We start from the raw sequence: 13367 nt of genomic DNA on the forward strand, positions 1-13367 counted from the left end.
ATTGTTATAAGCCATTGAGGTTTAGAGTAGTTTGTTTTGAAGAAACAGATAATTGAAACACCAGGCAGGAGTGGAATCTGAGCCCAAAGCATTGATGGATCTGCAATATTTAGGAGGCAAAAAAAAGATGGAGAAGTAAAATAGATCATTTCTTTAGTCGTTGTGTGAGACACTTTTCGACAAATCATAGCAAAGGGATCTTATGTAGTAAATAAAACACTAGATTCTTGGGGGGAAATGTATATAACACACAGGTATACAATAAACTTGGAGAATCGTGTACCTGTTACAAGTTTTCAAGATCTTCAGGGCTCCATATTGTGTCTGTAAGGGCTTTGAGTGGCACTAGGTAAGGAATACAGTCTCTGGGGCAGAATGATGAAATATGGAGGAGTCCTAGTCATGTAGCTCTGAGTGCCAATGACCCACACCAATAAAAAGGACGTGATGTCTGAAATCTAAACAGGTAGGCAATGTATATTATGGGGTTTGCTAGACCATTCTACTTATTCTACTTACATGGGTTTTATGATACTGCTTCACGTAGGTCAACACAGGAGAATTCAAAAATGGACTTAGATTTTGGGGATCTCAACAATGACTCATACCTTGGGATGAACCCCTCCCAGTTTGGAACCTTCAGAAGGAAGGACTGCTCTTCCCTTTTTAATCTCTTGGAAGTCATGCTATGCTCTGAGACATTATAGGAATTCCAGGCTGTCTCAGACTTCCCATCATCTACTCATTGTTGTCCCAGGATTTGCACTGCTGAACCATTTACCCAGTCATCAACTGATCCATTCAGATGCAAAGAGGAAGAAGAAGAATTTGGAAAAATCCACGTGAATAATTTACAAAAATATCTATTAGGATTTGATTGTAATTAGTGATACAAGCGTATAAAAGAGAAAAAGCTAGTGAGGTCAGCCTGGTTAATGAAATGAGGGAAGAGCACTACAACTAACTTTTATTCCAAAGGCTTTTTTTCTAGGTCACTTTTCTGGAGGTTGATTCCTATGGGGAAAGTGAGTGAGTGAGTGTTAGTCGCTCAGTCATGTCTGATCCTTTGCAACAGCATAGACAGTAGGTAGCCTGCCAGGATCCTCTGTCCATGGAATTCTCCAGGCAAGAACATTGGGGTGGGTTGTGATTCCCTTTTCCAGGGGATCTTCCCGACCCACAGATTGAATCCTGGTCTCCTGTATTGCAGGTGGATTCTTTACCATCTATCTGAGCCATAGGAATTTACAAATGAAAATGCCATATGGTCCAAATTTTGAAAAAATTTCAGTATATTTTCACTTGCTTCTGGAAATCTTTTTTCACCGAATTAAAATATTTTTTTAAAAATGTATATTATGGATAACTTATTGACCCTCAAAAATCCAGAAGATACTTATAATACTTTTATGAGTATTAAAGAAACAATGAGAAGGGAATGGGATTAGAAGTTGCAAACTAACAAACTTCAGTCACAAAGACTTTCTTACCATGATACCTGTATGAAGCATTATGTAATGCACAGTTTGAGTGACATCAGCTGCATGAATCAAATTGTGGTATGGATTTTTGTACTTGCTGTAACCAACTTCTAGAGCTTCTGCAAAGGCAATTAGGCAAGAAACAGGAATCTGCAGAAAGTAATAATTATGATTATATTTTGACCAAAAGAGTGGCACTGAGTTAACATGAGCACAAAGATGTTTGGGATGGGACACATTAGTGAGTCAGAGGTGGGCAGTAGTTTCTTAAAGTTAAATGCGGATTGTTCCAAGAAAACAGTTCATTAATCCGTCAGTTTTCAATGCTGATGAGAATTATCACCCCCAAATGTTTAATTTAGATGGATGAAATAACAGTCTTAACCATATAGCAGTCTTAAATTTTTATATCTTCTAGAGTCAAATAAGAAGGCTAGTTTGTAAAGGTGTAAAAATTTCCAATTACAACTGGTAAAATCTAGTTTTTCTATCAGTAATTCAAGGAGGTTAAAATAAATGACCTCCAAGTAACTTCTAACTCTGAAAATATCATGACTCCATAGATACACACTGAGAAATCTGAATCAAATTTGTTGCTGAGATGCTCTAAGTGAAGTTAATTAGAAGCCCTTTCATTTTAAGAAAAGCTGCCAGAAATAGTTCATTTCGTATTTTAGGAAACTCATATTTCTTTAAGACACAGATTCCAATGTTTACGTGAGTGTTCCATGAATAATTCAAGGTGACATTCGTATCGTGTTGCAATGACGCTATCATGGCTTTATGATACCGCAGTGGAAATAAAGAAATGTCAATGATTTGTGGAGAACAGCCATATCATGTGGTGAACTCATCCCCACAGTTCTGTGATCTGCCAACCCAGAAACATTTTTAGATGAATTGATTAATGAATCAACGTTTTGCATTTTCACTCTCACACAGATAACTCATTCTAAGAGCATTTTACTTTTGTTCCATGTTTCTGACCTTGAAACGGTTGATAAGATCATATCTGGTGAATAGTTCATAAATCATAAACTTCAGACTGTGTTCTCCACTTGCTTCATTCAAGGCAAATACATCAAAAGACCATTTATCAACATCCTGTAGGAAAAAAAGTAAATATTTTAGATGGCAACATCACATGGCTTTGTTTCTTTCTATGAAAAATTCTTAGAAAGATCAAGAATTATACATCCAGCAGGTCAGATTTCAATTCAGCACATCAGACTTTACTTTCACCAGCATCTGATATGACAGGGACACAGTGTCTATGGATCCACAACAGTGAAGTCAATAATACTTAAGTTCTTCCCCTTAATCCCAAGGTTATCCAATTTGATATACTGAACTATAACTCCCTTATCCTCAGTCTTTCTCCAAATGAAAGCCATAAATCATTTTCCCAAAGTGGGCCTAATTTTATGGTAGAATTACAGGTTATGTGGGTGATTTAACAGAGGGATAGAGGGAAGATAACCCCAATTTATCTTCCCCACCCCCACACCTACAATACTGCTTGAACGTCCACCTTTTAAGAGCTACTAATTTGGTTTAGACCTTTGATATTTTGAATCTTCATTTTTTTCAAGATGCAGATACTTCCTTGGTGGCTCAATGGTAAAGAATTTGCCTGGCAATGTAGGAGACACAGGTTCAATCCCTGGTCTGAGAAGATCCCCCATGCTGCAGACCAACTACCGAGCCTGTGCTCTAGAGGCCGGAAGCGGCAACTACGGGGCCCACGTGCCACAACTCCCGAAGCCCGCGTGCTCTGGAGTCTGTGCTCTGCAGCGAGAGAAGCCACTGCAACGAGAAGCCTGTGCACCACAACGGGAGGATAGACCCGGTTCTCCACAGCTAGAGAAACACCTGCTCAGCAAGGAGTAACCAGCACAGCCAAAATAAGTAAATAAATATATATTTTTTAAATATGCAGGTGCTCTAGAGAGATAGAGTACTGTTTCTAGGTAGAGTAATAGTACCTTATTCTGCACTCTAACCTTGGCTGATTCATCTTTACTTTTTTACCAGGGACAGATGGTGAGATAAAGGAAGTGGGCCTCTTCACTGGGGAGGAGAACAGTGTTTTTGGCATTACAGGCAATTCCCCAGGAAAGTGATCAGGCCTGTAGTGAAACAGATACCCTATGAAAGTGCCCCCTAATTGTGGGAAAGAGGGCAATGAGCAGGTATATCAAACCACTCCAGCCACCTAACGATATTCATTCAGGTAATTCCAGGTCAAAAACTTGCAGAGAAGTCCATGAATGGATTTGCAGCAAGTGTTATCAGTACATTAAAGATGTATTAAGATAAAGTTTGAGTTTGCAATCATAAATAAATCACTGAAACTTAGAAATCTACAGAAATACAGCAGAATCAGTACTAATGATTATCAGAAATTATTAGCAAAGAAGGTCTAGTGTTTGCACACACAGAATGGGTTTAGTATTGAATAGTAAGTAAGTAGATAACCTTAAAGCTGTATATTAATTTCAAATTTAAACAGGCCCTGTATTAGAACTTTTCATTTAGTGTATTTCACAGAGACAACAATACATAATGTAATAAGCTGAATTACAGCTGATAAGCAGTATTCAAGCCATCTTTTAAAACTCTTTCTTTTGACGAACAGTAACAATAACTCCAAATGTAGTTTTAATCATTTGGGAACACCAAGGAAATACTTTTTTGGCTTGCTTGTGTACCTTTGTTAAATTCTTTGCATTTGGCCTTAATTTGATCCCAAAATACTTGCTTGATCTGTTTGTAAATTTAAAATCTCTCAGAGTTCTGTTAGAAGTCATTTTGCCATTAATAAAGCTCAGTGGAGACAAACAAATTTCTTACTAAATTCCAAAGCTAACACAGAGGAATCAGTTCAGATGGTTACAAAGCTGCTGTTTACAGTTCCTGCCAGGGGTTTCCAACTAAGTAAAAGGTTAACTCTCCATTTGGGGGCATTTTTTTTTTAAATCAACAATGATAATTTATATCTGTAAACTTCTGCAGATGCGTGGCTTTTACTTTGTCAGCCTGAGAACAAACAAGGCAAGGAGGTATCTCGGGAAATTAGAATTATTAAAACAGTCTTAGTGATGATTCTCCTCAACCCATTAGTTCATGTTTCCTGTACACTACATTTTTGAAATCTGCTTGCATTCTCTCATACCAAAATATTCTGTTAGTTGGTTTCTATAAAAATAAAATTAAGTGACTTTCTTGCCTACAGTTGAGGAAATAATGAGGAAATAAAAATCTTTTAAAAGCTAAGGAATAATTCATATCCAATAATACAGTTCAGTTATATACTTGCCTCTATTATAGTTTTAGAAACATGAATATAAAAAAGCTTCTGAGAAAAACAAATTGCTTTTTTAAATGAATAAGATTAAAATCTAATATGCAGCAGAGAAAAAACAAATGCAGAGAAAAAAACAAAACAAAGGGGATACAAAAGGGATGCTTAAAAGTGAATAGAGGAACAAAAGAAATCAATAGAAATGCAAACTAGGAAAGGGGTTTAATATATCAAAAATAAAGTAACTTGGTATATCCTGTTGCCAGTATTCTTTAAATTTTTGGTTAATACAGGAAACCACCATAAAGCTATTAGAGGAGACAAAGTTGAATTTCCTACCCAAACTAAGCAACAGAATGAAATAGGCAATGTAGAGTGACAAGCTTACAAAATGCCTCTTTAGTAATATCGTCTAGGAACAGTGTTCACATACACACACACACACACAAAGTGGGCATAAGTGAGTCCAAAACTTTTACCACATCGGATTTTCAACTCTAGTTATTTCTAACACATGTAATACTGCAGCTGGGCCTCAGACTAGGGCAACCACAGGGAAAGTCAGAGACAAAAGAGAGACATTTCTTTTTTGTTTACTTTTTAATTTTATCTTCTTTTTTATATTTTCTCAGACCTAAAATTCTAAACAATTTTCTTCGATATAAGTTTTGTCCTTTAATTATATTTGACTGAAATGTCTTTTCATTGATAATGCATTCATTTCATACTATATAGTAACAAAATATGTGTATTCTGACAAATGCTGGTGCCATTTCAAAGCTGAATACAAGATCCACCTAAATAAAGCATAATAAATCAATAAATAATAAATAAAGCATAAAAAAGACAACATCACACACATATGTGTATTTATACATGTATATTACAGTTGTTAGTGATAAACATTTATATGTATTGATACAGTTTGTTAGTGTAAACATTAACAAACTGATCCTCATTTAAATCAGCAAGTTGTGACTTGAAACACATGACATTTGTAAATGGTTAAAAAAATTTTTTTATATTCTGATATGTAAGCTACATCAAAGACCTATTCTCATTTTCTTCCCATCATTTTAAAGAGACTAGAAAAAATGACTATTTGATAAACTAAGATAATTGAAATTTTTTACCTTTAATGTTACTATGACAGCCTCTGGATATGCCAAGCCAACCATGTGATAGGACTTTCTGTACATTCTGAAAAAGAAAAATAAATGTATATATAAAAATCATTTACTTAAAGTTTTTAGCTATTTCTTAAAAACAAAGAAATAATTACCTTTGACTTGTTGAACTTGTATCATTAGATACAGATTCTCTTTCTGGCAACAATGATAATTATTGCCATCATCTATTACATGTTTACAATGTAATAGATGCAAATAGTATTTTGTTTGGAGAAGGCGATGGCACCCCACTCCAGTACTCTTGCCTGGAAAATCCCACGGACGGAGGAGCCTGGTGGGCTGCAGTCCATGGGGTCGCTAAGAGTCGGACACGACTGAGCGACTTCACTTTCACTTTCCACTTTCATGCATTGGAGAAGGAAATGGCAACCCACTCCAGTGTTCTTGCCTGGAGAATCCCAGGGACGGGGGAGCCTGTGGGCTGCCGTCTATGGGGTCACACAGAGTCGGATACGACTGAAGAGACTTAGCAGCAGTAGCAGCAGTATTTTGTTTACTCAAAACCACATATAAAGTCAATAAGGTTTTAATTTCTATGTAAAGAGATCTTTTCCTAAACTTCATCTTATTAAAGAAAAGACTGACATTTGCATGTACAGCAACAATGCTTTTTAGCACCATCACATTTAAGACAGCAGAGCAGCCTTGCTTTGTGTCCTTTTGTGTTACCAAATTTTCAGTCTAGAAGCTGAGTGGCACTGAAATAGTCCTTTATAGCTTTTCTTTCTTTTTTCACAAAATGAAAATTATGGAAGGGAATACGTAGCATCATCAGAATTTACACAGCTTACTTCTTTTGTTTTAGTTAAGACTATTGGGAGAAACCACATTGAAAAAAATTGCTTAAGTTTGTTCAAACTGTCTTTTAATATTATTTAATAAAGATTATCCAGAAAGGATATTTTTTATTTCTATAATAGCAACAATAAAAATATATTTATTAATCAGTAATTTGTCGGTTCCACTTTCCAAAAGAAAACCAAGATGTCTTAAATAAATATAAGAAACTCTTCCACTGATTTGTGCAAAAATAGAATCAACATGATACCCTAATGTGTAGAAATAGCAGTAGGTTTCTAACCAGGACTGAAAGAAACATGGTTCCTCCACAGCGTCCTGTGAAAAGCATGGGATAATCATGTCCCTTAATTTTTACATTGTTAGCTCATAAGCAAGTTTCATTCCTAGATTATACTGTAGTAACTTCTCCCCACAAGATGCCTGAACAAAGCCATAATTTAATGACTATATCATTATATTGGGGGTCAATATAAGAAATATAAGAAAATATTCTGCATCTTTTATAAAATCACTAAGGGAAATACTAACCCTTTTGACTCAATGTGTCTTATGTTAAAAATCCATAAGACATTACTCAGTTCCTATGTAAATGCTATCTTTTTTTAAGATAATAAAAGCCAAATAAATTTTCATGTTTTCCTTGTTCATCTTCACTTCTCAGATGCTCAGAATTAAAATATTGTATTTACTTACATAGAGATTAGGCTTTCTTGATAAAGTATCTTCCCATTTTATTACAGAGACTTTGTTACTGTATTTCCATGTTCCCATTTTAAAATTCACATTCAAAAAACTAAGATCATGGCATCTGGTTTCACTACTTCATGGCAAATAGATGGGGAAACAATGGGAACAGTGACAGACTTTATTTTCTCGGGCTCCAAAATCACTGCAGATGGCAACTGCAGCCACGAAATTAAAAAACACTTGCTCCTTGAAAGAAAAGCTATAAAAAACCTAGACAGCATATTAAAAAGCAGAGACATTACTTTGCCAACAAAGGTCCCTACAGACAAAGCTATGGTTTTTCCAGTAGTTATGTACAGATCTGAGAGTTGGATCATGAAGAAGGCGCCAAAGAATTGATGCTTTTGAACTGTGGTGTTGGAGAAGACTCTTGAGAGTCCTTTGGACAGCAAGGAGATCAAACCAGTCAATCCTAAAGGAAATCAGTCCTGAATATTCATTGGAAGGATTGATGCTGAAACTGAAGCTCCAATACTTTGGCCACCAGATGCAAAGAGCCAACTCCTTGGAAAAGACCCTGAGGCTGGGAAAGATTGAAGGCAGGAGGAGAAGGGGATGACAAAGGACGAGATGGTTGGTTGGCATCACTGACTCAATGGACATGAGTTTGAGCAAGCTCTGGTAGATGATGAAGAATAGGAAAGTCTGGTGTGCTATAGTCCATGGGGTCACAAAGAATCGGACACTACTGAGCTACTGAAAACAACAATCTAGTTTTTGTCTTAAATGACCTTAAATAATTTTTAGATATGGCAAACAGTTATAATAAAAAATTATCCTTATCCTCTATATCAGTTGAAAGATTTCAGAGCAGCCTATCAGAAAAATACTAACATTACTTGCTCCACTAAGATAGGTATAATTATTTTAATCTTGCAGAACAAGGAAACAATTAAGTCACAATATAAAAGGCCCAGGCAAAGAGGAACTAAAGAGCTTTTTGATGAAAGTGAAAGAGGAGAGTGAAAAAGCTGGCTTAAAACTCAGCATTCAAAAAACTAAAATCATGGCATCCAGTCCCACCTCTTCATGGCAAATAGATGGGGAAACAATAAAAATAGTGAGTGACTTTATTTTCTTGGGCTCCAAAATCAGTGCAGATGATGACTGCAATCATGCAATTAAAAGACACTTGCTCCTTGGAAAAAAAGCTCTGACCAACCTAGACGCATATTAAAAAGCAGGGACGTTACTTTGCCAACAAATGTCCGTCTAGTCAAAGCTATGCTTTTTCGATTAGCCATGTTGGACCATAAAGAAAGCTGAGTGCCGAAGAATTGATGCTTTTTTTACTGTGGTGTTGGAGAAGACTCTTAAGAGTCCTTTGGGCTGCAAGGAGATCAAACCAGTCCATCCGAAAGGAAATCAATCCTAAATATTCATTGGAAGGACTGATACTGAAGCTGAAGCTCCAATATTTTAGCCCCCTGATGCAAAGAACTTACTCATTGGAAAAAACCCTGATGCTGGGAAAGATTGAAGGCAGGAGGAGAAGGGGACAACATAGAATGAGATGGTTGGATGGCATCACCGACTGAGTGGACATGAGTTTGAGCAAGCTCCGGGAGTTGGTGATGGACAGGGAAGCCTGGTGTACTGCAGTCTATGGGGTGGCAAAGAGTCAGACACAACTGAGCAACTGAACTGAACTGAAAAGGCCCAGAAAATAATTACTTTCAGTAATGATATTTAGTTGTTTTTTTTTTTTTTTTAAGAAACAGTTTTTCCTATTTTTTGAATCATTACTAAAAATTGGAGGTACAGGGATAATGGAAGTTTGATGGGCAAGGAGATAAGTGATCAGGAATAAGAAACTTTAAAAATTAAGTAACTTTAAATCTGTGTAACTTCATGGCACAAAAGGCAGTATTATGTAGCAAAGAGAATACACAATTTGGGTCTTGGATCACAGGTTAACCAATCATTAGCTGTGTGACCTCTGGAAAGCTAATGTCAGTTATCTGTAAAATAAGGATAATCATACACTTTTTATGAAATAAGTGATATAAACACCTAGTGTAACATTATTATAAATACTCAATATAGGAAAGCTGTTATTTTTTAAATGCTTGTTTATTTATTTTTGGCTGTTCTGAGTCTTCGTTGCTGTGTTCAGGCTTTCTCTAGTTGCAGTGACAAGGAACTACTCTTTAGCAGCTCCCAATCACTGCAACTAGAAAAACTGCAGTGTGCCGGCTTCTCATCATGGTGGCTTCTCTTGTTAGGGGGAATTGACTCAAGGGTGCACGGGCTCAGTAATTCTGGCCCATGGCCTTAGTTGCCACAAGGCATGTGGGATCCTTCCAGAGCAGGGATCATACCAGTGTCTTTTGCATTGGCAGAAGTTCTCAAACACTGGAGTAGCAGGGAAGTCCCAGAAAGTCATTATTCTTAATATTAACATTACTGTTCTCATTATTCTGCAGCCAATACCATTGGCTCCAATTCTGACATTCTTCAAGGCTCTCTGGGTTCAGTGAGAACTCTAATGTTTCTTAAACTTGGAGCAGGTTTGAGAAATGAATATCCCTGTATATTTTCATTATATATAAAGAAAGAGAAGGAAGAGGATTACTCTTCTAAGAAGAAGGAGAAACCACTTCATTATCATTTTCTAACTCTATACTTGGGAATAGGGTATTAGGATGAAACCTTAGAAGATTAGTGTGGAAAAGTAGGATGACTCATTCTGGAGAATGAATGTGGGAGAAACCGTAATACAGTGGTCTCACATATGAGTAAATAGTCAATATATTATAAGTTGCTGAAAAAGAACAATGGATTTCCTGTTCTCCTGTAAGTGGTAAAAGTTCAACTGGAAATAGGGAAGATTATTTTTGGAAGGTTTTATATTACAGTTGCAAAATATAATTCAAAAACTTAAAAAAAAAACTATCATATGCCAGACATTGTGGTGGACAAGAGACTATTCAGTGGAGAATAAGAAAACTATGTGTTGCTTTCACAGGGTTTATTTAGTGGTAAAGAGGGATAATAAATAAGAAATAATACATGAGTAAGAACAGCACTAAATGCTATGAGGTAAATCACTCACTGGTTGGGATAGAGAAAGTGATGAACAGTATACAGAGTAACCAGGAAAGGCCTTTGGAAAGATAGAAATGGCTAGTCAGAGTGAAGTTTGGGGAAAATCATTTCTGATAGAGGAAAGAGCAGAATTACTGGTCCCAAGGGAAGAAAGTTCAGTTCAGTCACTCAGTCATGTCTGACTTTTTGTGACCTCATGGACTGCAGCACACCAGGCTTCCCTGCCCATCACCAACTCCCGAAGCTCGCTCAAACTCATCATATCCATCAAGTCGGTCATGCCATCAAACCATCTCATCCTCTGTCGTCCCCTTCTCCTCCTGCCTTTGATCTTTCCCAGCATCAGGGTCTTTTCCAATGAGTCAGTTCTTTACATCAGGTGGCCAAAGTATTGGATATTCATGGAGTTGAAATCACACTAGTGTAGCTATTCAGTAAAGGGTGATAGTAGCATTGGTTGAGTCTAGAAGGTAAGGGGGCCTAGTCATGCAGGCCATGATACAGAAGTCGCCTTTCATACCAGGTGAAGTGGTACATCCAGTGAAATGGTAAAGGCAATCAGATAATTTTAAGCTTAAGAATGACAGGACTGAATTTACATTTTAAAAGTCACTGTGGAAAGTGACTTGCTGAGAGAAGGCAAGTGAGGAAGAGGGGAGCCTAGCTGACAGTTATTGTCAAGTTTCGGATGGCAGGTGACAAAAGCTTAGATTGGGGTTTCTGGAGAGGAGATGAGAAAGTGAGTAGGTTTGGTGTAAATTACACTGGTGTAAGCAAATTGCTTGGACTTCCTGAGGGGTTGATTCTTGGACGGGGCTACTTGGGAGAAGACTCAAGAAGCCTTTCTAACTTTCAAGATTGAAGATGATTATTTTTGAAAATTCTAGATAAACATATCCTTTTGTTTACATACTTACTAATGGAAATTCAAAAGTAATAGAAAATATTTCATTCCTATGTGTTTTAGTACTTTGATTTCTTTAAGACTACTTACTAATTTATTTTTTTTCTACTTACTAATTTAGTTACCTTAAGTACGTTTTGATATTTCTGTGTAGCAAATGAAAAAAATGAAAGTTAAACCTATCAATATATTTCACAGAATTTGTTTTGATTTTCTACTTAATGAGAATGGAAATTTAGTTTGTTTATTTTTATAATTTGAATTTATTTTTCAGTTTGTCAAATTCTATATTTTCTTAAACAAAAAGGCAAAATATACATTTCTTCAATAAAGCAAACAAATACTCTTTTATCTCTGATTCTTTCACTGAGTTTCTGAACTACTATTTAGATGTTTTCAAACTGATATTAAGCAAAATCAACTGTCATACACTTACCTAACTTGTTTTAAAAAATAGGAGTATTATTATAAAAATTATTTCTCTCCAGCCCTACTTGTCTGTTTCAGATTTCAGGTCCCACTTGGGAGAGTTGGGAGCAGTTTACACACCAGGTGTTGGAGGTCTCATCTCACCTAACTAATCATGCTCCTTATGCTTATTATGAAGGTTCTTCATCAAAGGCAATTAGATATGCTTAAAAAATACACAAAGTCATTTGAATAATAATAATTTGGGTAATAAAGGCATAAACCAAGATCCTAGATGCTTTATTTCTTATGGTTGTAATACATCTTTAAATCACATCGAATCCTTCTTGCAATGCTTGTCATTTAGATTTTTAGAAACCCAAGAGGGCTTCGCGTTGTTCCTTTAGCAGAAGATGAAAGTTTAGGAAGTTTATTAGAGGTAATGACTAGAGATGTCTGAAGATAAAAAATAATGTGGTCTCCTTTAAATTTAATTTTAAATACATTGATAAAAAATTTCTCTGTTCCTTAATTTTGCTTTGATAACATTAAAATAAACTTTTTTATTTATAACTTAATGTATAATTGTTTTTAGGTCTAAGTAAGTATAAGTCTAAGTAACTTTTAAGAACTAGTTCTCAACATCGTCAGATTCAGTTCAGTTCAGTTTAGTCCAGTCGCTCAGTCATGTCTGACTCTTTGCGACCCCATGAATTGCAGCACGCCAGGCATCCCTGTCCATCACCAACTCTGGGAGTTCACTCAAACACGTCCATCAAGTTGGTGACGCCATCCAGCCATCTCATCCTCTGTTATCCCCTTTTCCTCCTGCCCACAATCCCTCCCAGCATCAGAGTCTTTTCCAATGAGTCAACTCTTCGCATGAGGTGGCCAAAGTACTGGCTATAAGATGTTTATTTCAAGTCTTTTTATAGTTTTAGTTCTGAAACATCTTATTTCCAGACAGAAAAATAAGCTATGTTATTAAGGGCTAAATAATATAAAATCCTGTCATATTAACATGTATTTCACATTAGAAACTCTAGTGATTTGACTTGCTGCTTCTAAGGGCCATCAAGTGACAGAAATGCTTCAGTGACAGAAAAGTTAAAAAGCTCTTTAAGGAGACTGGACATGAGAGAGCTTTACTCTAAGGTATTAAGAGGATGGCCTTTTCACTTAAGTGGAGAAAGGCCTGCTTGATTTTGTTATGTAGTGTAGAACTTATTTTATGAGGCGCTAGATTTTATTTGGGTAATGTTAGGTTTATAGCATATGAATGTATTACAATTATTTTTAAACAGTTATTCATAAAGATTCATTTGAGAATGGCCATTCAAAAGTCTATACTTTATTTAAGTCTTTATATTAATTTAAAATAGATAAAAATAAATCCAGGACAAGATATTTTTTGTTATAGGGTAAATTCCCTCATAAAGTCCTAAATCTGCTTATTCCAGGTATACTTATGATTACAGTTTTCC

At 36.0% G+C, this 13367-nt stretch overlaps 1 protein-coding gene across 6 annotated transcripts in view; it reads right to left on the reverse strand.

Moving 5' to 3' along the window:
- PDE1A (phosphodiesterase 1A) overlaps nt 1–13367 on the reverse strand; it is a 395418-nt gene that overhangs the window by 83219 nt on the left and 298832 nt on the right. For all 6 annotated transcript variants that reach the window (XM_086361397.1, XM_086361386.1, XM_086361376.1 and 3 more), the window contains 3 exons: nt 5919–5985; nt 2469–2585; nt 1491–1631 (listed from right to left, as the gene is read on the reverse strand). In XM_086361397.1, coding sequence (XP_086217523.1) covers nt 1491–1631; nt 2469–2585; nt 5919–5985 — 325 coding nt within the window. The remainder of the gene's footprint in view (nt 1–1490; nt 1632–2468; nt 2586–5918; nt 5986–13367) is intronic.

This window comes from Bos grunniens, chromosome 2 (assembly GCF_055505025.1).
Source record: "Bos grunniens cultivar Pamir isolate PY7600 chromosome 2, Bosgru_T2T1.0, whole genome shotgun sequence".
NCBI lineage: Eukaryota > Metazoa > Chordata > Mammalia > Artiodactyla > Bovidae > Bos > Bos grunniens.